At 44.8% G+C, this 26,458-nt stretch overlaps 1 protein-coding gene and 1 pseudogene across 2 annotated transcripts in view; one reads left to right on the top strand and one right to left on the bottom strand.

Moving 5' to 3' along the window:
- Positions 1–22,341, bottom strand: part of fn1a (fibronectin 1a) — a 62,521-nt gene extending 40,180 nt beyond the window's left edge. Inside the window, exons 1-12 of the mRNA XM_083638958.1 lie at positions 22,182–22,341; positions 20,778–20,903; positions 20,423–20,560; positions 19,348–19,479; positions 18,153–18,290; positions 16,502–16,660; positions 14,567–14,764; positions 13,418–13,600; positions 11,853–12,029; positions 4,141–4,296; positions 2,859–2,987; positions 2,222–2,365 (exon numbers count right to left, since the gene is read on the bottom strand). Of these exons, the coding sequence (XP_083495084.1) occupies positions 2,222–2,365; positions 2,859–2,987; positions 4,141–4,296; positions 11,853–12,029; positions 13,418–13,600; positions 14,567–14,764; positions 16,502–16,660; positions 18,153–18,290; positions 19,348–19,479; positions 20,423–20,560; positions 20,778–20,903; positions 22,182–22,311 (1,810 nt within the window). The 5' untranslated portion in view covers positions 22,312–22,341. The remainder of the gene's footprint in view (positions 1–2,221; positions 2,366–2,858; positions 2,988–4,140; positions 4,297–11,852; positions 12,030–13,417; positions 13,601–14,566; positions 14,765–16,501; positions 16,661–18,152; positions 18,291–19,347; positions 19,480–20,422; positions 20,561–20,777; positions 20,904–22,181) is intronic.
- A 718-nt stretch (positions 22,342–23,059) lies between these two features.
- Positions 23,060–24,896, top strand: LOC310779068 (methylglutaconyl-CoA hydratase, mitochondrial pseudogene; annotated as a pseudogene). Its single transcript has one exon. The product of its transcript is annotated as a methylglutaconyl-CoA hydratase, mitochondrial pseudogene (transcript).
- Positions 24,897–26,458: the final 1,562 nt, after the last annotated feature.

Here is a 26,458-nt window from a genome sequence, read left to right as displayed (position 1 = left end):
TCAATCAAGAAAATGGCAACACCATACCAAAGAAACCATATCCCATCGCTTTGGCAATATTCCCATCTGACATACAGGGGGAAGCAATATGAAACAATTTGACGGGAGAAGAGGGGAGGGGCTTGTGTCTCTTTGAGTTTTTAGAGGACAAGAGGGGAGGGGCTTGTGTCTCCTTGAGTTTTTAGAGGACAAGAGGGGAGGGGCTTGTGTCTCCTTGAGGTTTTAGAGGAGAAGAGGGGAGGGGCTTGTGCCTCCTTGAGTTTTTAGAGAAGAGGGGAGGGGCTTGTCAAGTCAAGTCAAGTCAAGTTTATTTATATAGCCCTAATTCACAAGCATGTCTCAGAGGGCTTCACAGAAAATAAGTCTAGCTAATTCTAGCAGACACAACAGTAGCAAGAATATACAGAATAAAGATAACATTTTGAACAATTGATAGAGAAATATAGAAAATATAGAAATATAGGAGAGAGCAGAGGAGAGAGCAGGAGAAGTGAGGAGAGCAGGGGGAATGTGAGAGAGTGATAGGGTGGGGAGGGAATGGGAAATGTTGGAGAGTATAGGAGGTGGGGAAGGAGCAAGAGGAGAGAGCAGGAGAGGGGAACGGGGAGGGGGAGCGGGGGGGGGGGTGTGGGGGAGAAGAGAGCAGGGGGAGGGAGGAGGTGGGGAGAGAATGGGAAATGTGGGAGAGGAGAGAGCGTATGGAAGAGGGGCTTGTGTCTCCTTGAGTTTTTAGAGGAGAAGAGGGGAGGGGCTTGTGTCTCCTTGAGTTTTTACAGGAGATGTGAAGGAAATGTGAATCCTTTATAACACAACAGAGGCTGTATATCAACACTAACCAGAAACCAAACAAAGAGGGAATGTGCTTTTTTTCTCTTTTTCTAATGACCCTGCAAATTGGAACAAATTGCGCAGTGGGCAGCACAAAGTGGTAGGCTGTAATGACACAGAGAGCAGAGCGCAGATGAGTCAACAGCAAAGACTCAGTCTGCAGCAAGATAGATCTGAAACACACACACACACACACACACGCACACATACACACACGCACATACACACACGCACGCGCACACACACACACACACACACACACACAGTCTCTGTCTGCTTCACATCAAAGTCAAGACAAAACCATGATGGAGATATTGTTCATGTTTGCCTACAGTGATGTTATCTCTCCATTCCAAGCTTCAAGTCAGCGGTGATGAAGGAACTTGACCATGGCCAGAAATACAAAAGAAGGGGGGGGGGGGGGGGGGGGGGGGTAAAGAAGGGGGGGGGGGGGACGTACGATTGGACATAAGTGATGACACTCAACTGCGTTTGAAGTGATGACGGAAAGAAATGTAGAAAATGGAAAATCGCTGTGGTAGTTAACATTGCTTTGAAGGTGTGTTTATGCTAAGTTGCTAGCACATAGGTGTAGGTGTGTGTGTGTGTGTATATGTGTGTGTGTGTGTGTGTGTGTGTGTGTGTGTGTGTATGTGTGTGTGTGTGTGTGCGTGCGTGCGTGCGTGCATGTGTGTGTGTGTGTGTGTGTGTGCGTGCGTGTGTGTGGAGTTGTGTACAGCTGTGGCAATAACACAGGGGTAGCACCGCATGCCGGCAGGAACAAAGGCTCAGAGTGGGGGGTATATTTGTAAAAGAGGAAGTCACACCCCCTCACACCCCCTCCCATCTTTTCTCTGTTTCACATCAAAGTCCGGGCCTCGTTTTCAAGGTGGCTCGAAAACAAACCTCTCAATCTGCCATGTTCAGCCTGTTTGAACAGCAGCAGTAGCACAGCAGTCAACACATCCTGACTGAGGGAGAGCCATCCACGTCACCTACTGTGTTTCAATGTCCGATTTATAAATGAAAGACGTTGACAACGTTGAAATCATTCACTCAATTCAGATCAACACAGGTTCAATGGGACAGGATCAGGGCTCTGATCCCACTCACAATATATCTGTATATCATAGCAGACTGGAGTATTGGCCTCTGAGTGCACGTCTAGCTTAGAATAAGGTCAATAGTCAGATTATTACAGTCCATGTAGTCAGTGATAATAGGGTTGAGTAGTGAGCTATGTGTGTGTGTGTGTGTGTGTGTGTGTGTGTGTGTGTGTGTGTGTGTCTGTCTGTGCGTGCGTGCGTGCGTGCGTGCGTGCGTGTGTGCGTGCGTGCATGTGTGTGTGTGTGTGTGTGTGCGTGCGTGGCTACATGCGTATGTAACTCCTTACCAGGGTAAGACTGCTGAGGCTCACAGCTCAGCTCTCCGATGCTGTTGCCATAGCAATAGCACTTGTACATGATGCCGTGGATGATCTTGTCCCAGGACTCTCCGATCTGGTAGAAGGCTCTGGTCTCCGGCTCCTGGCACTGGTCTGCAGATGAAGACAGTCACATGACACCATGAAGACAGTCACATGACACCATGAAGACAGTCACATGACACCATGTAACACAACGTGACCGACTGGACTTTTGTACCTGGCAACATTGTTCCCTGCAAACATCTCACATTCTTTACAGACATGTCAGAAGTCTGCAGCTGTGAGTTTATCACATTCATAAAATGACTCCAGTCTGTCATATTTGGTATTGCCAGTTACAGTGTCGCTATGACTACGCGTTTGAATTTCACGAAATTCTACACTGAACTCCGCCAGGGCCCCCTGAGCGCACTCCCCAAGTTTGGAGGCGATCGGAGCAATGGTGTGCGACTTATGGCAATTTAAATTCTAAAACATTGCCATAGCGCCCCTTATGCATGCACATTTTCATGCCAGACCCATGAAAAGTGTTTCAGGGATACCTTGAAATGTTAATCACGGGAGAAGGAGCAAAAACAAAATGGTGTCTATAAAATGAACCCACCGATGGCGTCACACTTCCAGCGGCCACGCCCCTGTCCGAAGCAGGTGCAGTTCATCAGGTAGCCCTCCTCGTGTTGTTTGGTGAAGGTCTGGTTCACCTCGTAGGTCAGACCATCCACAATGCATTGGTCTGCAGAACACACACGCGCACACACGCACACACACACACACACACACACACACACACACACAATGCATAATATGTATTTTGTGTGTGTTGTGTTTGTATGTATTCTATTATAAAGACATGGATCGTGAGCACACAACACCTTTTCATGCACTTTCCATGTATTTAAGAGGTATTTTTCTCATTATTTCCTCCATGTCTGCTCTTCTGAACAGTGTTGGTGTGGAGCAGGTGTAACTAAAGCCCCATAAAGGCCAGGTGTGCAAGCTCACATTTGACCTTTGACAGGTGAGTTACTATTATGTCAGTCAGATGTCAGCTGTGAACTTTCACCTCTTAGCTCAGAGGAGGCTAATATTACCTTTGTGATTACTAGGCCACACACGTACAAAATCCAATTCTGCCCGCACAGCACCCAATCATTTTGATGTTCTCGCTCTACAAAACCCCACCTCACACACACATAAACTAGAGCTGTGCATCTTCACTGATCTCACGATTCGATACGATTCGATTATACAAGTCTACGATTCGATTCGATTCGATTATACGATGCATCTCGATGCATCGCGATGCATCTTAAATCGATGCATCACTTTTTCCGCAATACATGATTTATTTTTTCTCACTTTCTTTTTTCTCACTGTGTGGCTACTTTTAAAATAAAAGTGCATTTGGAATTGCATTGTATTATGATCCATAATTAATAAATAAACAACTGCATGTACTTACATTCTATTTTATTTGATTATTAAAAAAAAAAAAAGTTTTTTTTTTTTTTTTTTTTTTTTTTTTAATAATCGATTTTTGATATTTGTTAATCGATTCAGAATCGTCCTATTAAGCATCGCGATGCATCTCTGAATCGATTATTTTCGGCAGCTCTAACATAAACACACACCGCACACACACATAAACACACGCCTCACACACACACCGCACACACACATAAACACACGCCTCACACACACACATAAACACACACCGCACACACACACATAAACACACACCGCACACACACATAAACACACATAAACACACACCTCGCACACACATAAACACACACCGCACACACACATAAACACACACACCTCACACACATTAACACACACACACAGCACAAACACACACCTCTCACACACACACAAACACACACCTTTGAGCTGAGAGTAGGCAACGCAGCTCCATTCCCCTCGCCCGTTGCCGACACAGGTGCATCGCATCATGTGACCCAGGACGTCATGGCGTTTGTCCCACTGGTCTCCGACGCGGTACATCACCCCCTCACTGGTCGTACACACCTCTTCATGGGCTAAAACACAAAGGCACAGTCAGTTACACGAGGACATAGCAGTTGCGTACACGTCTGCGGCCCTGAGTCAAATCATTTCACTTGTATAGACCAAATCACCGTGACGTCACCATGTAAACAAATTTACTTCCGGGTACCACTTGGGGAAGGCGGCAGGTTTAAATGTGCGTGTTGTCAAATAAATGCTGTCAAACCCTCTCGTTGTTTTCGGCCGACTACTTTCAATTTAAATGGTTAAACGGTTGGTAAACATGCTTGTCCGACGTATCTAGCCTTTCTTCTGTGTTTGTTTTATGTAGTGTTAGCTAGCTAATAAGGTTTGTTTGTCTGTCAAACTCGCTGTTTTTTTGCAGACTCGTAACCTCGCGCCACCAGGCTCTTCTCGGCGAGAGCAGACTCGTTAACGTTACAGACAGAGCTACCGACGCCACGTTAATTTAATTTAGCGTCAAGTCTACTCTGGTCTGGTCCAACAGGTAAATAAGCTAGTCTGGTCTCCACTAACGTTAGTGAAAGTGTTGTTATGAATGATATTAAACAACAACACAACACGGACGAACCATTTTTGTCTTCTTTGTCTGTTTTTGTCTTCAACACGTCACGTTTGTGCCGTTCACCGCCATTATAATGTGTGGACCTCAGGGGTACCCGGAAGTAAATGTAAACATCCCGCTGATTTGGTCTATTGCTATCACAGGAGAGTTTAAACGTGCGTTAACACACCGGGGTGATTTTCGGATATTCGCGCGGCGAGATTACATACAAAGTCAATGAAAACGCGCGAGTAGATTAGATTTTGCGCCGGCAAGAAACACGTTTTTTCATGTCGCGAATGACATCATTGTGCATTCACTCTCGCGTTCAATTTTTTCAACTCGAGCTAATAATACACGTGAGCGAACTCGCGCGCCTTGGTGTGTGAACGTACAGTTAGTGTTACATAAATGCATCAAAGGAGTTTCCACACTGGCAGCAACAACACACACACACACACACACACACACACACACACACACACACACACACACACAACACATACTTAGTCATATGAGTGATTGATCGTACACACAGTCACTAACAGACAGCACATTCACACATCATCACATAAATGCACCCAAAACATGAAGTCAGTTTAACACACATGCATAATATAATTATATATACATTACATATACACACACACACACATTTTGTTGTTCACTAAAGATTTTGCCGACTAAAAGAAAGACAATTCCCCCCTTGGAGATCATTCATTCGACCCTACTATTACTGCACACGGCTTTAGAAGATACCACAACCACCACAGAACACCTGTGTCCATTGGAGAGAAAATTTCCCTCTGAATGATAGCCAGAAACAGATGTCTGTGCCTGTGTGTGTGTGCGTGTGTGGCTGTGTGTGTGTGTGTGTGTGTGTGTGTGTGTGTGTGTGTGTGTGTGTGTGTGTGTGTGTGTGTGTGTGTGTGTGTGTGTGTGCGTGCGTGCATGCGTGCGTGCGTGCGTGCGTGTGTGTGTGTGTGTGCGTGCCTGCGTGCGTGTGCCATATGTTCTGCACTAATTAAAAGAAGATGTAGTAGATAGATAGTTTTTATTTCTGTGTCATGCCATTTCTGGCCCATCCCACATGGGATTACAAGACACCAAATTATATATAAACATAATCATAACATAACATCCGGTTGTACAAACAAAATAAATAAAGTATATAATATATACACATATGCATGACATATACATACACATATACACACTTACTGTACATATACTTTTTTTTTTTCTTCTTTTCCTTGTCTTACATTGCCTTTTCCTGATAAAGAGCTTTTTTTCTCATGTCCCAGGCTTTTTCCAAATAACAAGCCAGTCCAAAAGTTTCATATGTAAACAACCAACTCAAATTATATGCATCATCATTATTAAGAAAATCAAACTCTGTTTTTATCTTACTGAACAAAATATAGCGTGGTTCACTGTAAAAAGGACAATAAAAAACAAAATGAAACTCATTTTCTATGTCATTTAAACAACACATTGGACACACCCGCTCTTCTTCTTCCAATCTGACATACCGTCCAGTTTCGATCATAAGCGGTAAAATACCAGATCTCAGCTGGGCACATAAAGCTCTCTGCTTTTTTGATAAATTATAATTAACATAATTTTCAGTACCAAAATCATGTTTAATCATACGAAACGTACGTAGCTTTGGTTTAGTCCATATATCCTCAGCCCATCGCACCTTATACTGAGTAAACAAAGATTCTCTAAGTATAGCAATGTTGATTTTGCTGTTATTGAAAAATGCCTCACCAAACCCAAAGCTAAAAAATAATGCTTGCACATCTCTTGACCAACAGCCATTAATTTGTTTATCCCACATAAAAATCATTCTTGCTAGCCTGTTTCCCTCCATATCAAGCAACCTATTCCACAGCTGAGCCATACATATTTTCCAGCGAGCCTCACCTGGTTCCCATCCCATGTCCCCTGCTATAGCTAACTTTGGAGCATATTTGTATATGCTCCAAAGCATATAGTAGTTTATATTGAAATAGATAGTTTGCGTAAGAGGATGGGACAAGCAGAGACATGCCTGTGTGTGTGTGTGACAGAGAGAGTTTGTGTGGTCTCTCCATATAGGATCATTCTTGTGTGCACCGATTTAAAATCAATTGCATTTATACTCTACACGTCACGCATGCAGAGCCATGAACACAATTAATTTTCAATTTGGTGCATGTGTGTGCATCTATGTCCGTGTGAATGGAGGCGACACTGACTGCACACACAGGAGGTGGAGGAGAAGACAACGCTGATATGCATACATGCCTGTGCTGTGTGCATGGCTATCAGTCTGTGAACCAAGAGTTTAGCTAGCCACAGAGGAGGAGGAGATGATAAGAGTTTAGCTAGCCACAGAGGAGGAGGAGATGATAAGAGGGCAGATTCCCTGTCCTGCAGCCCAGCCCGGGCCTCTCGACCAGGCAGAATCTGGACCAGAGCCAGCCCATCTGGTTCCTGGGAGTAGAGATCCTTTGGACTTGGGCTGCGGCTGGCACCAAGGCCGGAGCTCCAGGAGGAGTGGAGGGGCAAGGGATCCTCATAAGACAGAGTCAGTGGCTGATGGGCCTAAGGCCAAGACAGACCTTGGACTGATTCGTCAGAGCTGCACCTGGTGCTGCCGGGAGTACCGCTACAATTACAATTAAGTCATTTAACAGACACTTATCTGCAGGAACTTACACTGCTTAAGATGCATGCAGTGATACAATACAAAAAAGGTCTAGTTCCACTAGATTAGAAGAGAAGAGGATCCTTTACTCACAGCTGTCCAGGCAAAGTATGCAGGGTAGTCGAAGGGAACTCATAAAAAAAAATGAAAAGGAATCGACGTTCTTCTTCTTCTTGCTATGATCTTGTAATCATGGACAAGCTTCCCTCAAAGTGCCTTTAGATTATGCTAATTGACACATTTGGTTTCCAACAGCCAACACAAGCATGACATGAAGCTAAATTGGATATAAAGATTATAGAAAAAAATATTCTTAGTCAATCCATGTTCCTAGGAAAATCAAGGCTTTTTCTCAAATATTGTGAGCTAACATTATAATCCAAGTTAACATTAAAAAAAAATCAAAACATATGTGATTTCAGTTTCATGGTGGACTTTCCCTTTAATTACAGTGCTTTGCTTGGCCTTGTATGGCTTGCCTCCATTGGTCTTGACCACTGCTGGTCGCGAAAATCTATATTCTTTACCCCACCCTGCTCACTTGTGTATGGGTGGGACTGGGGCTCTCCAAGAGTTGAAATCAGTCCATTCTCTACAATTGCAAAGTATTTAGACCTGGTTTAGCCTGGTTCAGTTTAGGGGTATCTCTCTAGGGTCTGCTTGTATTTGGCCTCAACGCAGTCCTGCTGTGAGAAGGACCAACAATCAATCTACATTTACGTCTTTATAGCCAGCCACTTCTTTACTTTCACAGGCTCATTTAGCCATTCGCTTGATGACTCTCAAAGTGGCCACTTATAGCTTTGTAACTGGCTGGTCATTCGGTGTCACCAACAGCTGTGGGAACTCCAGCGTCTGCCTGCGGGCTAAACAGATTTATTGTGAACTAATGGAAAGTAGCGATAGGAGACTGGAACTGAGATGCAGAGGAGGTCAACCAAAATATCTCATACTCAGTGAGAGATACTGAGTGAGATATAGGGCTGCGTTTGAGTTGGTGGTGAGAGATCTTTCTTGGAGCGGGACGGCCAATGTGAAGCAGCTTGGCTTCTGAATGTGATGATGAGCCATTGTGATATACAAGTGCAACGCCCTGGGAAAGGAGGCTAGCAGGGTTAAGGTCCTGAGAGAGTGTCTTTAACGGAGGAACGAGGAGCCAGTGGACCTTGAATTGTAAACGGGGAACTCTGCACAAATGGATGTGAAGTTGTGGACCTGGATGTGGCTTCAGAATGTTGTGCCAAGAGATGCAGTCATGGCTGAGCCTGAGATAGAGAACATAACTCAACAGACCCAAGAACCTGTGAGATGAACGTCAAACCTTGTCCAGAGCATCTCCCCCCCCCCCAATCATCACAATAAACTATGGAGTTGATTTATAGGCATGGCCTCACAACCTTACGCTAACAAAATTAATGGTTCTGAAAAACATACAAAGGAACTTTTTTTTGTACATGAAAGAGCCAATAGAATGAAGGCGTTTGAATTCAACAGATGCAGCAGATGCCAACAGCCTTTCACCATTTTCCAACACCCAGTGCCACAGATGGAGCAGGAGGAGCTCCAGACTCATAATTGCTGTTTAAAGCATCACCATTAACATTTCAAGTGCCATGTTTGTTTTGACTGTCCTTGTGAAGTAATTAACGTCAATATCAAAGACCCCCCTGGGACCCCGACTGCTGGACTGGCTTTACCGCAAACAACCTGCCCTGACATTGGCTGGGATGCATCAACGCGTTGCTTATTTTACCCTTTGAATCTCAATAGCAGGCTTTTCAAGACGGGTGCGGGCCCAAAGATGGGTGAGATTAGAAGATTGAAATACGCTTATATATAATCCTTTAGAAAATGTGATGTTAACAAAAAAACTATGCCACATCACCAAGGCCCTTGTCCTTTCCACTGTAAGTCAATAAAGTAACAGCAATAAAACCTATAAGGTTGGTCTAAGAAAGAAACTAATATTGCGTTACTTTACTAGCCTGTAACATCAGGGTTGGGTTGCTAGAAAAGTTACTTTACAATGTTGAGTTCCTCAGAAAACAGAATATCACTCCTCTATAGGCTGTCTACTACATGTGGACATATTCATATAAAAACATCTGTATGCACAATAATTGCTTGATATCCAACCAAAAGACTAATTAATTGATCTGAACTTCCTGAGTGATAAAATGATGTAAAACTGCTACAGAAGTGGACACATCACTTGCTAGCTTAAATAAATCAAGGGTTCCATGTGATTTGATCCAGAACTATTTGACGCAGGTGAGCTGTGTGATCAGATGAGCTGTGTGCCTTTTCAGACAGTGTACCATCCAGATTGAACAGCCAGTTGGCCAAAGTTGCCTAAACAGACTATTTTTCCCCCCATCAGATGTGGGAGGCTTTGATGCAGCCAACAACAACTCAGGGTCAGTGAGGAGGAGTACTCATGTTGTTCCCTTTCATATCTCATGTTCTGGAATGATCATAAATATCCTTCATCCTTGAACCTGGAGTTGTTTTCCGCTGAATTGGAGCTTGCCTTCTTTTTTAACAGAGCGAGCTGGCATCATGTTTGCCGCAATAGACCCTTTTCACGGGGGCCATTTTGTGTCGAAAAGGCAGGGTAAACACAGGTGCGAGCAAAACACTAATGAGGTAGTCAGTACTGTTTTTGCTTACACCTGTGTTTACTGTTTACCCTGCCTTTTTGACACAAGATGGCCCCCGTGAAAAGGGTCTATTGTTCTGGACCGTCGCTCCATCTGATCAGGAGACCTTTCCACCATTTGCCACCGTTTGCATTCACATGATTGACCCACACTATTAGCATTAGATTCACACATTGACTCAGATACAGTTGGCTGAAAATCCCTCCTGGCTACACTCCTATGTGAAGAGGCTGCAACTTACATGCCTATTTGCATTAACATCTAAAGACGTTTGCTAGTTTGGACTCCACTTTGAAGACACAAAAAAATGTCAATGTCAAAGACCCCCCCCCCCCCGCTGTTGTGATCACTCGGCTGGCCTCGGCAGGCACAGTAAAAAAAAAAAAAAAAGAGTATGATGTTTCTCAATTAGAATATTCTGAATGAATGTTTAGCTGACAAGATCACCACAGCCTTCTGCATACAACATTACCTATTTCATATCTCTCCATTTTCCAACCTGTTGGCGTCATCGTTAGCATTTCACTGCTCCTTCACAGGCCTCAGTGTCAAAGACCACCTAGTGCTTCACAGGCATCAGTGTCAAAGACCCCCCCTCGTGCTTGATTGGTTAGCCTCTTTTGTTACCCGTGGAGAGCTAATTGACACCTACACAACAGAACGACACCGGCGCAACGTGACTTGAACGTGCATTTGGCTACACTGCAATACTGATGTGAGGACAGTAAACAAGGTTTGCCTTTCAACCCCACTCAAATAATAGCTGTTATGCTAATTCAATAGAGTGCATGCAATAACCCTTCCAACTTTTGCAGAATAATGGTCTCATGATCTCATTTGAGATCAACTTTTACTTCAAACTGGGCGGAGGGGGGGACATTTGCAATTAGCCATGCTAATCATGTTAGATGCCCCCACGGCTAGCAGGGTGGTGTCAATCGTTAATCAATCAGATCATTGGCTCTTCTTTGGTTCATCTCTCCCCCTTCATGACACACAAGCGCCACAAAACCACAACACACGTCGCACACCTCACCCAATACACAAACAAACACAGACCATGGGGGCAGAATCTGGAGCATTTGCTCCACATCATCAGGTGTCAACCTCACAATGTCCCAGACCCTCAAACAGACACACACACTCAGCCCACATTCCACCATAGAGACACTGCATGTCCACTGCATGGCCAATCACAGGGTGATGAATGAATGATGACGCGCTCCGCAGTGTCTCTATCTGAAGACTTTGTCCCCAGGAAGCCCACATAGTAATATTAGCTATTGCTTTCATATTGAATCATGTAACTGTCTTGTCTGTCTACATGGAGATAATAGGCGCGAGAGTGAAACCTCCACTTAGAAAAAACATTGTTATACATTCTCTCACTGGGATCACTTCTATGGAATTAGGTAATAGTGAAATTAAACGAGCCCTTATTTTTTTTGCTGGGGGACCATCTGGAGCCCCTCAAGGAGCCCCTGAGGGTCCGCAGACCCCTCTTTGAGAACCAGTGCTCTCCAATCAAATGACTTGCAGTACCACACACTTCAAACAAGCCCCCCATGCCTCCCCCTTCCCAACCTTGTCTCTCCCTCTCTCTCCCTCTCTCGCTCACACACACACACACACACACACACGCACACACACACACACACACACACTTACCAGCCATGGGACAGAATCCAAAGCGTTGTTCTCCGTCGTAGTTTGTGGTGGTGCCGCACCACTTCATGCCATCTCTGCGGCCGTCTGCAGTGCAGTCGGTGTAGTTCCGCCCGTTGTACAGGAAGGGGAACTCGCACAGCGCGCCGTTAGAATTACCGCCTCGCGTTGTCACCATCACTGTTCAAACAAAAAGGACAAAACAGTACATTGTTACGATTGTTACCCTTAGGAGTCTTCAATGTGCTTCACATTTCTTATATTCCCAATCCGATTATAGTTTAATCTCGTCATAGTCTTTTTTTTTTTAGACAATACTTTTATTTATTTTTCAAAATATAAGACATACACAACCATACAGACATGTTCACAATACAAGACAAACTAGAAACAAATAAAAAGCAAAAATACATATAAATACATTAAGAGATATATTGAGCTATAGTATCATCTTCATAGTGCTAGAGTGGAGCGAGTAGAGAGATCATTCAAATCATAGTCATTCAATCAAATGGGATGGAAGGTCCTCCATATAATTAAGAAAGGGCTGCCAGATCTTATAGAAAAGATTGATCTTATTCCTTAATGAATAGGTGATCTTTTCCAAAGGTAAGCAACTCTTCACTTAATCTCGTCATAGTCTTGATCGATTGATTTAGCATTTAGCATTAGCTAGAGTTCTAACGAAGACTAAGAAAGCTGATCATATCACTCCAGTTCTTAAGTCCTTACACTGGTTGCCAGTGTGTCAGAGAATAGATTTTAAAATACTGTTATTAGTCTATAAATCACTTAATGGCCTAGGCCCTAAATACATAGCTGAATTGCTCCCACGCTACGAACCGTCTAGAACTCTTAGGTCAACAGGGTCCAGCTTATTAACTGTCCCTAGGATCAAATCAAATCATGGGAAGGCTGCATTTACCCACTATGCTTCTGCTAGTTGGAACAAATTGCCTGAAGACCTCAGATCTGCCCCAACCTTACTTACTTTTAAAAATAGACTAAAGACTTTTATGTTTACCGTCGCTTTTAACTGCTGACAGCTACTATGCAAACCCAATGAGTCCTCTATAAGTTTTAGCTCTTTCTGCAACTGCTGCGCCTGTTGCTTATTGCACTTTTTATACTCTTTTTTTTTAAGTTTTGTTTTTAAATGTCCATTTTATTTCTTCTTTTCGTTTATTTTCCTGTCAACCATTTTATAAGTTGCTTAATGCACTTTTTATACTCTTTTTTTTTTAAGTTTTGTTGTGATGCTTTTAAATCTCCATTTTACTCTCTTCTTTTCTTTTCTTTTCCTGTCAACCATTTTATGTGAAGCACTTTGAATTGCCTCTGTGCATGAAATGTGCTATACAAATAAACTTGACTTGACTTATCACAGAAACCTGGCAACCACTCACTGTTCTCCTCACTACGAAATTAATATTTATCATCATTTTCAGAAGAATGCATCATCGTCATCTTCATCATCATCACTTGTTTACCACCAACCTGGCTTCAACATCCCTGCCTACACGTTTCACTCCATCGTTCTAATCATCAGCAGCATCATCTCTGCTCACCATTCTTCTCTGTGCAGAAGGAGTACTGCTGGTCTGCCTGGAAGTCAGAGGAGGTGGAGCACCACAGCTGTCCGTCACTGTGTCCTTCAGAGATGCAGGAGTGGTAGGTCTTGCCCTTGTAGACGAAGGGGAACACGCAGGGCTGCCCACCAGAGTTACCACCGTACACTGGAGCGGGTCCGTCTGGAGGGAGAGAGCAACACACACACGCACAGGCACGCACACATGCACACACACACACGCACACACACACACACGTGCACGCACACACACACACACACAGATAAATACAAATAAACCCTTTAACACCGCACTTAACCCTCAATTGAAGTGGAAGACTGTGGTTGTACTGGGTATCAATGTGTGCATTGTGTGTAGTCGCATCAGAATAGCATAAAGGAAGAATGTACTAATAACTAGCCCTGATATATGGTATATCATCATCAGTTTGATGTTTAATGTATTCCAGGAGTTATTATATGCATGTTATACCATGGTCTGGGTGAATACTCCTTTCTGATTGGTCAGCAGGTGTGCTATTAAAACCGTATAATGCACACGTAGTCCGGCTCAAGTCTAATCACATGTAAATTAATCCGCTCCCCAACCTGCACAGCTGTTTCATCAAACAGCACAGTAAACATTTATTCAACTCGCTACCTCAGCTTCTCTGAGCTGAACGGACTAGCTTCCCTGCACCATACCGGCTCGTATGCCCGTCGTGGATCCACGTTGTGCATTCAAATCGTTTAACGCACACCTAGTCGTTGATTATCCCTTAAATAATGTCCTTTTTTTAGTATACACTTTATCCCAACCTCCCTCATCTACTTCTACTTGTTTGTGGTCTCCTACATTTCCCCAGAATGCCTTCCTGGGTCGTCCAACCAAAGGACCCAAGTTCAAGCCGTTGAGTCAGCAAACATCCGCCCCGCTGAAGTGTTATTGAGCAAGGCACTAAATTTCTACTAGCTCTCGGAGTGCTGTTCTCTTGCTGATCCACATAATTATTAGTAGTATTATTAGTATTAGTATTAGTATTAGTATTATTATAACAACCCTCCCACTCCTCCCCCAGGCCTTTGTGGTAAATAATATTACTCTGCCTGGGTACATAATGGTGAAAAACAGCTTCTCCCTCTCTCTCACCCCATTCCTCGCAGCTGACTCCATTGCCCAGACAGGTGCAGATCATCTGCTTGGCTCCCTGGCTCTTGATCCAGCGCTGGCCAAGGGAGAAGGACAGCCCCGTGTCCGTCTGACAGGCCCCCTCCTCGGGAAGCAGGGGCACAGGGACAGGCTGGTAGACCGCAGGCTGGATGTTAGTGATCACACGAGAGCCAGTACCTGAAATATAACAAGAGACGAAGATAGTCGAGTCAGGATTTGTGAAGACACTGAAACGGATACAGCAACTTAACGACAGCAGTGACCACATAATTCACTAAACAGTACAGAGCAAATTATTTTCTTTTCGTTGTATCCCTTCTCATCTCCCTTTTCTCTCATTTTTCATGTACATCTCTCCAGCACCCATACCCTACTTAACTTTTCCAACAACAAAACGTGTAACTGAACTGAGACATTGCAGTCCAAAAAGCCGAAACTAAAATCAAGCAAACTGTGTAGGAGGAGCAATGCTACAAAATAGCCGCAGGTGGAAAGTATGGCATTCAATGAAAAGATAGAAAACTTAAGAATCAGCTGCACCAGAAAATATTATGTTATGGAGTACACAAGAATACAACTATACTGGTAGTGCGTGCGGCCAAGTGATGTCATAACCAGCAGACACGCCCCTTCGCACGAGTCCCGTTTGGCGAGCTCCAAAAAAAACTCTCGTCACAATTCCCCGCCTCTTATGTCTGTGTGACCGTGTGACCATAGGTCAAGCATGATTCACACTTAAGCCTCCAACTGCACAACATGTATAGTATAAACACAAAGAATCAAATGATGTAAAGTCATTACAAGCAACCTGAACCCAACCCAACCTACAGGTGTTGGCAAGAGTCAACGGAAATCACAAATCAATGCTGTTTAACACAAAACAATGAGTGGCTTTGATTTAAGCTACTGTATGAGCCTCTGCAGCTGGTTAGCGATGATTACGTACCATTTAGAAAAGCTTAAAAAAAAGATTGTCCCTGTGACCTCAGGGAAGAAATATTCAGCTGCCTCGCACCTCATTATCATTTCAAGCATGTTTATCAAACTGCCCCACTTACGTTCCCCACGTTTCATATCTCTCCCTTCTCCCCCCCCCCCCCGCCCTCACACATGCCATGGCTGTGTCTGTCCCCTTCAGGAGAAGGTGTTGGTGAGATGGAAGTTATGTCCTTCTCACTTCAACACTTCAACACTTCACGACTCCCCTCAGCACTTCTTATCTGAGACTCTCACCCTGTCCATCTCCATCTCTGGAACATGTTCTTCTCGTCTCCACACAGAGTGAGGGAGAGAGAGAGACAAGTGTAGAGCCATACACTACAGTATGAAATCACTTTTATTTTTTTCCAAATTCCGTTTTATTTTTTCCCGAATTCCGTTTTTTCCATTTTAATTTTAATTTAGGGCTTAGGAGTGATATTCTCTTATGTTGACGACTTGACTCTGACAGACAGCCTCTTTGATATACTGTTTAGAAAAAGAAGGTTGCGCTTCAACAATGGGTTTCTCAGTGGAGTGCCAAACCCAAAATCCAAAATATGTTCAAAAAAGGCTAAAAGGGTAGCACATCTATCAGCCTCTTTGATATGTTTCTCAAGGTGAAAACTAAGTTGTGAGGTGCAGTAAGGGTCCCACGCAAGGCCGACCCCCCCCTCTCAAAACACCCCAATCAAAAACTGAAGCATTTCTCTAGGCCTATTTTACAATTATGAAATCATTTAGGTTACTACGATCATTAGATCTACTTCTTATTTTGATAATTAGGCCTACTTTTATCAATTGAAAATTCTGCAATATCCCCTGTTTTACAGTTGATTCCATTTTTATGACCAAATTCCATGATTCCGTCCATTTTTTCCGTTATGCGGAAATCATATGGCCCCTAGACAAGTGATCCTGACATGCTCATCTCACCCAGGCCCGTAGTGTGCAGCGACGCGTGCCTCTCGCACTTCCACTCTCCTCGGCCGTTCCCTGTGCACAGACACTGCAGCAGGTTGCCCCGCGCGTCCGTCTTGCTCCAGGTGTCTCCGATGCGGTAGGAGGACAAGGTGTCCTGGTCGTTGCAGCGGTCTAGGAGAGCAGGGGACGAGAGGACGTCATTAGAGAGACAAGAGACACACGGTGAAACGACAAAGAGTTGCAGGTAATCTGGGGGGTGAGAGAGAGAGAAAACTTCCCCTGAAAAACAAAGATGATTTATTTTGCACATGATCTCACACGTATCCGAAAACTGTAAACAGTTTTGCAGACATTCATTCAGTTGGACAGTTGTTGAGAGTTGATTTAAGTTCAGTTGTGGACCACTGATGTCATCTGTGCATGATGGACATGATCACAACTTCGCCCCAAATCAACTCTCAATAACTGTCAAACTAAATGAATGACTAGAAAACTGTTTACAGTTTTCGGATATGTGTGAGATCATGTGCAAAATAAATAAACTTTTTTTTCTCCTTCATGATATACTGTATGTGTATCAGTGTGTATTCATTTAGATGGTTAAGATATGAAATAAATGATTTAATGATTATTTGGGGAAGCTGGGTGAAGGGTGTATGCTGGCGTGCGTGCGTGATGACCCTTGACCCCGATCCCTGCTCTAAAGTGTTGTGATTGACAGAGGCACGGGCCACCCTGAAGCGTCGTGTGCCATAATAAGCCAGCAGGGAACAACGCTCATGTTCATTTGTCACATGAGGCAGCATCATTAAGGAAGTAAGTAATGATTCTAATTGGAAGCATAACTGGTAGACTCTCACCACCACAGCCTGTTAAACCCTCTGACAAAACACACGCTACAGTTTCCCTCTCGTCTGGCTAGTCCTGCCAGTAAGGAGGCCGTGTGCATTTGTGTGGTACAAGCCTGTGTGTGTGTGTGTGTGTGTGTGTGTGTGTGTGTGTGTGTGTGTGTGTGTGTGTGTGTGTGTGTGTGTGCGTGCGCGCGTGCGTGCGTGTGTCTTTGCGTGCATATACAAAATGATACAAAACAAACAAAAAGAAGTGAAAAGAATCAAACAGCGATTTAACAATAAGAGTGTGGTGAAAAGTGAGGACAGCTCATAACAATAAACTGGAGGAAATGGGAGGGAGAACAAAAAATGTAAATCTGAAACAGAAATGAATGAAAGCAATGTGACCAAAAAAGATATTGTGAAAGAATCTGAAAAAAGAATCATCCATGCGGGGAGTAAAGACAGACTCGCATGGATATTTACAGTAACAGCGGGCCCTTCTTTTATCACAGTCAGAACCAAGACCCAAATCGATGAGTGTTATTACGAATAGGTTTGGGTACTGAAACCCGGTACCACTGTGGAAGCGGTACTTACCGGACCCAATTGTAACGCCGATTTAGGGGGCCTTCCTTTTGGTGCCAGGGCCGAGCTGCTGAGTTGGAGTGAAATATCTGCCCTCCGGTGCTCCAGAACCGGCGCAGCAGCACACACACACCTTCACTAACATGATCGTTTGGAGCGCGCCACTTCAAACCCTCTTCTTTAAGTGAAGAAAATCGACTTTAAGCATGTGATGTGAAATAAAAGAAATCAAAAGCGGTTCTTACTTCTAGAGGTGCATGTGATGCGTCCACTCCCCTCCCCCAGACAGGTGCAGTCCACCATCATCCAGCCCTGGTGCGGCTTCTCCCACGTCTCCCCGACCACGTACGATGTGCCCGCCGAGTTGTCGTAGCAACGTTCAGCTGCGGAGACCAGTCAATCAAACAATGACTTTAACGATAAACAATATATTAAAAAGAATGTGTTCACTTCAGGGTCAAATCGACTGTCCAAACAATAAAGGATACAGATTATGCTTTATTAAAACAGACTATGTGGTCATATAAGAGTTAATCTGGCCAACCAACCAACAAATCAACCAGTAGTTCAACCAGGCAGTGTTGTAGTCAAGTCACTATATCTCGAGTCTGAGTCAAGTCTCAAGTCCCCCGGTGTTTGAGTCCGAGTCCAAGTCTATGGCCATGTTCACATTACAGGCAAATCTGATTTGCTGATAAAGTAATTAATCATCATTATCTTGATTGGTTTCCCAAATCTGATTTGGGAGTGTGTCCGCACTGCCACAAATCTGATTCTCAAGTCGGATCTGTGTGTCCAGACCTAAACAGCCTATCTGCATTGGTTGCTATGGTAACGACGTGGGCATCAGTAAATACGTACTTTGGTGACATGGTTTTCCTGCGCAGAAGCATTTGATCATGAGTTGCGAGTGACGTTCAAATCAGATTTGGTGGATCTGCGCGGCCGTCCGCACTCAAGTCACATCAGTCGAAAGCAGATTGGAAACTACCTCCATATGTGGTTTGGGACAAGTGACACAAATCAGACTTGGAGCATCCAGACTCATAAAACCAATCTGGATAAAGTCATTAATAGGTCACTAAAGTTCACAAATCAGATTTGGCCTCCTAGTCTGAACATGGTAAGTTACCAGAAGAATCTGAGTGGAGTCGAGTCCGAGTCGAGTCGCCCACCTGAGTCTGAGTCCAAGTCCGGAGTTACTGAACATGAGCGTGAATCCCCGTGCCTGCCCTCACATGTAATTCAATGTCACGGTATTAGCATAAATGCTCGAGTCCAAGTCAGAGTCCCAGTCATCAGTGCTCAAGTCCAAGTTGAGTCACGAGTCCTGAAAATGAGTCCAGGACCCTGACTGACTTGGGTGGGACCCAACTACAACACTGCAACCAGGTCATCATTCTGTCATCTGCTAGTGAATGGAGTCGACCCTGCACTCACCCACAGGTTTGCAGGTCCACTCTCCCTTGCCGTTGCCCAGACACACACACTCCAGCATGTAGCCTCCTGTTTCATGGGGTCTCCTCCAGGTGTCACCTATCTTATACGAAGCCCCTCCCTCATGACAGCGATCTGGGCGGAGATAAGGGAGAGGAAGAGGATGAACTGAGAGCGAAGAGGCAGGAGAGTAACAATGAGATATAAAAATAATAGTGTGAGAGAGAGAGAGGGGTTTTGTTTTGTGTTTGCATAAAGACAGGGCAAAGAAAGTCACACACACACACACACACACACACACACACACACACACACACACACACACACACGCACATTTCTCCCATTACCTAACCACCCCAGCTAACTGCTAACAGCTGCACAGCACCATTTGTTAATCAGCTATGGAGAATCTGGAGATTAACCAGTTATTACTGGCAACTGTCTGGGAGACCAGGACACACAAGGACACACACAATCACACACACACATTCTCAATGAGCTATGGTCTATCTGCTGATTTAGACCACTTGACCAGTTACTGGCAGCAGGGCAGCCCGTCCTGGGATAAGCACACATGCCAGGGTTTCGCCCAGTGTAGAGACCCATGGTCCACAGGGCCAAAGTTGACCCCCCCCCCAATGGGGCTAAGCATCGGGGATGATGATGATGATGATTATTTATTTTGATGCATGTATTTTTAAGACCCCCCCCCCCTAATCTTGCAGATGGAAGGTGTGCCATAGAGCTCACGTGACATATTTTGCCCCGGAAGTGAGTTCCCGATTCATTTTCTCCATAGACATTTTTAAAAATCCTTATATAACCAGTTTTAAGGCTGGAACCAAGCCAACCTGTGACCTGCTGAATCATGAGTGACCATAAAACATTTCAGTTAGAGCAAAAACAAAAAATTAAGACAAAGATAAAAAAGAAATCGTAAATTCAACCCCCCCCTCCTCCTTTGTTATTTTTTGTTTTTGCTCCAACTGAAATGTTTTATGGTCTATTTTTCAAAATGTCTATGTCTGTTGCTGCCCCCCCCCCCCCCCACACACACACACACACACAGTGGACTTACTGGCAATGGTGCAGCTGATCTTGCCCCTCCCAGAGCCAATACAGGTACAGTCCCAGATCATGCTGTCCTTGGGTCTCTCGTAGGTCTCTCCCACAGTGTAGGACCGCTCGTTGATTTTATCGTAACACGTCTCCTCCGCTACAGGGAGAAAAGCGTTGGAAAGGAGAGGTGAGTGTGACATGAAGGGACAAGGAGAAGGACGATGAACTGTGAAGTGAGAATTGATGTAAAGGAGGTGCTTTCAACAGTCACAGACTGACCCAAGAGACCAGCACACACACACACACACACACACACACACACACACACACACACACACCTCCACGTACAGATGTATCTGAAGTTACACACTAACCTTCAGGTTTGCTTTTACACTTGATGCCGGCGACTCCATGGCAGGTACAGACCAGAATGCTGCCCAGGTACGGCCGCTCCCACTGGTCATTAATATTATACCTCTGACCGTTCTCTATGCAACCATCTGACAAGGGACAGTTAGAGTATATAAGAAAATAGGGTTGATGATTATTAAATGTTTGTATAGGCTAGAATCTGGACATTGCATTGACATTTTAGGAGGACAGAGGGTCAAATAAAGAAAGCGCCCCTCCCCCTGACCCCACCCCAAAACACACACAAGACTCTCTCTCTCTCTCTCTCTCTCTCTCTCTCTCTCTCTCTCTCTCTCTCTCTCTCTCTCTCTCTCTCTCTCTCTCTCTCTCTCTCTCTCTCTCTCTCTCTCTCTCTCTCTCTCTCTCTCTCTCTCTCTCTCTCTCTCTCTCTCACCAGGGACTCTTTTTAAACGTGGGGGGGAGAGAAAAATCACCCACTGGAAAACAGTCTAACCCAAATTCTTCACACAAGCCAGAATGCAAAGTAGCCTATTATGCTATGGGCCAGTTTTGACACTTGGGCTAGTTGTTTTTCCTTAAACAAACAACTTGAACTCAAGTGAAAGTCTGATTAGATCTTTGTGTTGAAGGATAAGACTTCACCCATGTCTGTGAAACAGACCCTAGATGTGCCAACCTGACTTCAAACGCTTATATATATATATATATATATATATATATATATATATATATATATATATATAGAGAGAGAGAGAGAGAGAGAGAGAAAATGTGTTGTTTTCTGTTTTTGATTCTTTGTAATTGCTAAGTGTTGCTAATGTATGCTTTGGCAATGTAAGATGCACCTTATCATGCCAATAAAGCCCTTTGAATTGAATTGAAATTGAGAGAGAGAGAGAGAGAGAGAGAGAGAGAGACAGAGACAGAGACAGAGACAGAGAGAGAGAGTGTGTGAGTGTGTGCAGAGCTCTCAGTAGAAAAGGTTAATTTTTTTTAATTAATTAGGCCTAGCTACTGAAGAGATGCACAACAGTTGTGGAAATAATCCACTCTATTGACCCAAAGATGGGGGGGGGGACAATTCAACTACATTGTTAGAAGTTAGTGGCAGTAATCATTGAATCAACTATAGATGTATACACCAGCAGTTCCCAGACGTTTTCATAAAGACCCCCAATAGACGCACATTAAAACCCCATTAAAAATGCTGTCAGATGACTATGTGCAGTATCTTCAAAGTAACAATGGAAAGAGTCAAATGAAATCCTGGACGTTTCTAGTAAAAAAAAAAAAAAAAAAAAAAAATCCTTTGGGGAGTGGGACACCTTCACCTATGGTGGTCCCCTGAACCGCTGACCTACGTGAAATTGTTCTGTGATTAAACAATAAGTCTGGAGAAAACTTACCCTGGGAGACCGAGGGGACGCGATGCTGCTGCCCCTGTCGCCGAATCCTGTGCGTCTCTTTGGGCATGCAGTTCACCGCGCTCCCGATACAGAGCACCACGAGCACCCCGGCTATACGGCTGCCGGACATTTCCCCCCTTTAATGTTGGAACCACACCGTTACTGCAGACGCTCCTTGTGCAAAGTTTCTTTCACCAGAGACGGAGAGTATAGTCGGTTCCAGTGCAACTTTTAATTTACTGTCCCGTTCCGAACTGTGCGCCCATGCAGTCCGCTCCCCTCCAGTCTCCGGCCCCAGTGTGTGCAGGTTAGCAGTCTGTGGGAGGGAGTGATTTATCTGGGCATGGCTTAGTTTCAGCCGGAGGAGGGAGGTCCAACAAAGGGGACAGACGAGAGACTACCCACGCAACACCGTGTATCAGACAGACACCAAACAGTAGGCTAGATGGGAACACACAAATTGCACAAGGGCATTCATATTAATATTCTAATATTCAGAATATTCATATTCTAATTCGTATTTATTACAATAAAGAAAGTAAAGTTAATTTGAAAAAAGTTGCACTTTCACTTTCTCACATAAAAACGTAAGACTATTACGAGACTATTGAGAGGGCTGCGGAGGGAGGGGGGATCTCCTATGTTTACTTTTGTTGCCTCATTCAGTAGTCTACCCACATTGGTGGCTCCTCCAGCCCCAGTAGAGCAGCCCGCCTGGAAGACGGGGAAAAGCGCCTCAAGACCCCGTGCTGGAGCTTAAAGTCCCCGGTTGCTTTTTTCTCTCGCGAGATCTGGCTCCAACGGGGTTCAAAGTTGAAAGTCAAAACAACACTACGGCTCGGCTGACATTTTCATCTCATCTCATTCCAGTTCATTGACAGACAGACAGACAGCATGGCGGCCCAGCTGGGGAGAAAAAGCCTGTGGCTGTATGCTCGCTCCAGGCCGGGGGAGCTGTGCGGGCTGGCAGGGGGCTCTCTGCGGGCTCTGCTGCGTGCTGGCCCGGCCACACACCCTGCTGCAGCACGACGCTACAGCTCCGAGGGGAAGGACGACCTATGCGTCAGGTATCTGGACGGAGAGGACTCGGGGATTGTTGTTGTTGGAATAAACCGACCCAAAGCCAAAAATGCCATAAGCAGAAACCTAGTGAATATGATGTCCGAGGCTATGGAGGCCATTAAAAAGAACGGCAAAGTACGCAGTGTCATTTTATGCAGTTTGGTTCCTGGGATCTTCTGTGCAGGTGCAGACCTGAAGGAAAGGGCCAAAATGCACCAAAGTGAAGTGGAACCTTTTTTGTCCAAAGCAAGGGCGGTCATCACAGAACTAGGCAACCTGCCGATGCCAACAATTGCTGCAATTGATGGAGCTGCTTTAGGAGGGGGCTTGGAGATGGCCCTTGCTTGTGACATCAGAACTGCATCCAACTCTGCCAAGCTGGGCCTGGTTGAGACCAAACTGGCTATCATTCCAGGGGGGGGTGGCACCCAGCGGCTGCCCCGGGCCATTGGGGTGTCCCTGGCTAAGGAGCTGATCTTTGCAGCCCGGGTGGTGGACGGAGTCGAGGCTCGTCGCCTGGGCCTGGTCAGCCACGCCGTGGAGCAGAACCAGGGCGGAGACGCCGCCTACCTGCGCGCCCTGCAGCTCGCACGCGAGTTCAACCCTCAGGGTCCAATTGCGATTCAGATGGCAAAACTGGCTATCAACCAGGGGATAGAGGTTGATTTATCTGCAGGACTGGCAATTGAAGAAGCATGCTATGCCCGGGTGATACCAACTAAAGATCGATTGGAGGGTCTCACTGCATTCAAGGAGAAGAGGCCTCCTCGCTTCAAGGGGGAGTAAGAATACAATCACAAAGTACTGCCTTCAGCTGTCCTGTCACTGCTTCTGGGCATGTGTAAAAACACCAACATGCCCGATCCAATACCATCGGGACGCACATCTGAACAGAACTTTGGGTTTCCTCTTTCCTGTATGTTGGCAATGGCAAGCGATATGTTGGCCAGTGATTTGAAAATATCAGGCTAAAAGCTAAAGCACTTGCTGGCTGTGTCAACTATTACTTTCAGAACTGGTGGAATTGTCCTAAGTGTCGACCATCGCATACAATTGATTTAGGCGATGTCATAGAGTAGATGCTGTGGGGTAATTGGCTGGGGGCGTGGTCAGGGTGGGGGAAATCCTCCCCTTCTCCACATTCAGCATAGTTAGCATTTAGCTGCTAGCCCAGCCCAGGCAGACAGGATTCAACCACCGCAGTAAACGCACATCTGAACAGACGTCTATGTACCTGCTCTAGAATCCCCAATCCTGTAGTATAGAGCCGCAGCACCGTCCTTCAGCCCATTGGGATATATGGGGGGTTTTCCCCCACCGTCTACCGACTGTATCTGAATCATATTTCTGCCAGCTGTAACATATTGATTATGATGGTTTTGCTGTTGGCTGTCAGAATGGCAGTTGGTAGTATGTAATCTAATACTGTAATACACGAGGGATACATGCAGGAGATAACAATAATGATACCTTATTTTGTTTTTGTTTTTTGTTGTTTTTACAATAATGATACCTACTGTACATGAAAACTCATGTGCAACATTCTACTAAATCGCTGTCATTTTGAATTTAGTCAAGTTTTGATGATTACCAATCACATTCTAATAATATTTTAACATCTCATAATACCCCTGTCTAAAGCTATTTGTCAAATAAAATTGGATGATAAACATTTTGGTTTGACCCAATGCATTGTTTACTGAACGGTGAGTCTTGCGCTGACTCTGTATAACATTCTGATTTTGTTTCTTTCTTATGTTGTGAGTTGCCTTTCCTTGTCTACTAGCCTACATGTGTTTTGGTCAGTACTACATGTGTTTTGGTCAGTACTACATGTGTTTTGGTCAGTACTACATGTGTTTTGGTCAGTACTACATGTGTTTTGGTCAGTACTTTTGCACAGTAAACACATTTAAAGCCTAAAAGAAAAGTCGACCCACATTGGTGACTGAGAACCCCTAGGGGTCATTGAAAGGGTTGCAGGGGGTTCCCAAAGAAAATAACAAAGTTGATTTTGTGATGGGAACATGATACATCTACTGCTTCCTGAGGGGGGAAATCGGCTGGCTCGCCTCCACAGGAAAGGGTGCAGGATCAACGTCCGACATCCATGAAGCTTTACACTTCCAAGTTCAGCAAGGCTCTCACGACGTGAAACCAGACTTCTCAGTCGAAGATCTCCCAACCCACTGTGACATCCTGCTGTCCAATAGATGTTGGATGTTGGCCTATAGTGACAGATATGTAATGACTACTTTGACCATAGGTTCCATTCCCTCCATTTGTAGACAAATATGAAAATTTGCTTAAATATGCCAGATGTGGCCTGATGTGAATCTCTTTGAAGGATGCTGACACGAGACAAATTTGTAAAGTTCTGACCTGCATGACGGCTGGCATTGCCATCAACCAGTTTTTCTTATTAATGACTGGTTCCATTTCATTTATGCAAGCCTGCTGCAGGACATCAATGCTTTGCAGGATATTGGCCTATAGGTTTACACAGTGGAGCAGAGACCTGCAGGAATGAGGTTGCATGGCGTCAGCGTCTGGAAAGTCTCCAGTAGCCGAATGTTTCAATGTCTGCAAAGTGTTTATATGTCCAAGGGGTTTTATTGCAGTGATTGTCTTGGCTCGCTGTGACTCCAGCCAACTTTGCATGGTGGATCCTGGAATTTCTATTCAAAAGCAGCAGCAATTCTGTTGTGAGAGCGTCCAGCTTGCGATGGTCAGATGCCCTCCATATGGATGGTGTCAATAATGACATGTTATACACTTTAACAAATATAGTGAATTAATTCATTTTAATGGACAAACCCCTTAATGTTTAGTCACAGACGACACACCACACATGCACGGCATGGCAGCCGCTACACACACAAGCTTTCGGAGGCGACGTGAAATTTGCCCTCCGCGTTTGACCCGTCCTGGCCTTCCTCCACGGGCTGGTCAGGAGCAGAGGGCAGCTGCAGTGAAGCAAACTCTGCTGGTCACCATCTTCTGCATGTTTTTAGTGGCAGTTCATATAGATATTCATGCAAGAACATGCAAACTCCACACAGAAAGGCCCTTTTCAGGAGATAGCCCACCTGGGCACTAGGCACTAAAAACATGGGAAGACGCGTACCACCCACTGCATGCCAACAGCATCACAGGCGGGAATCGAACCCAGGACCTTCTTGCCATGAGGCGAGAACGCTACCACTACACCACCA

Source organism: Poromitra crassiceps (genome assembly GCF_964638095.1).
Source record: "Poromitra crassiceps genome assembly, chromosome: 6".
NCBI classification, from domain to species: Eukaryota; Metazoa; Chordata; class Actinopteri; order Beryciformes; family Melamphaidae; genus Poromitra; species Poromitra crassiceps.
The sequence above is the reverse complement of the archived record's forward strand: the minus strand, read 5'-3'. Positions and strand labels throughout refer to the sequence as shown.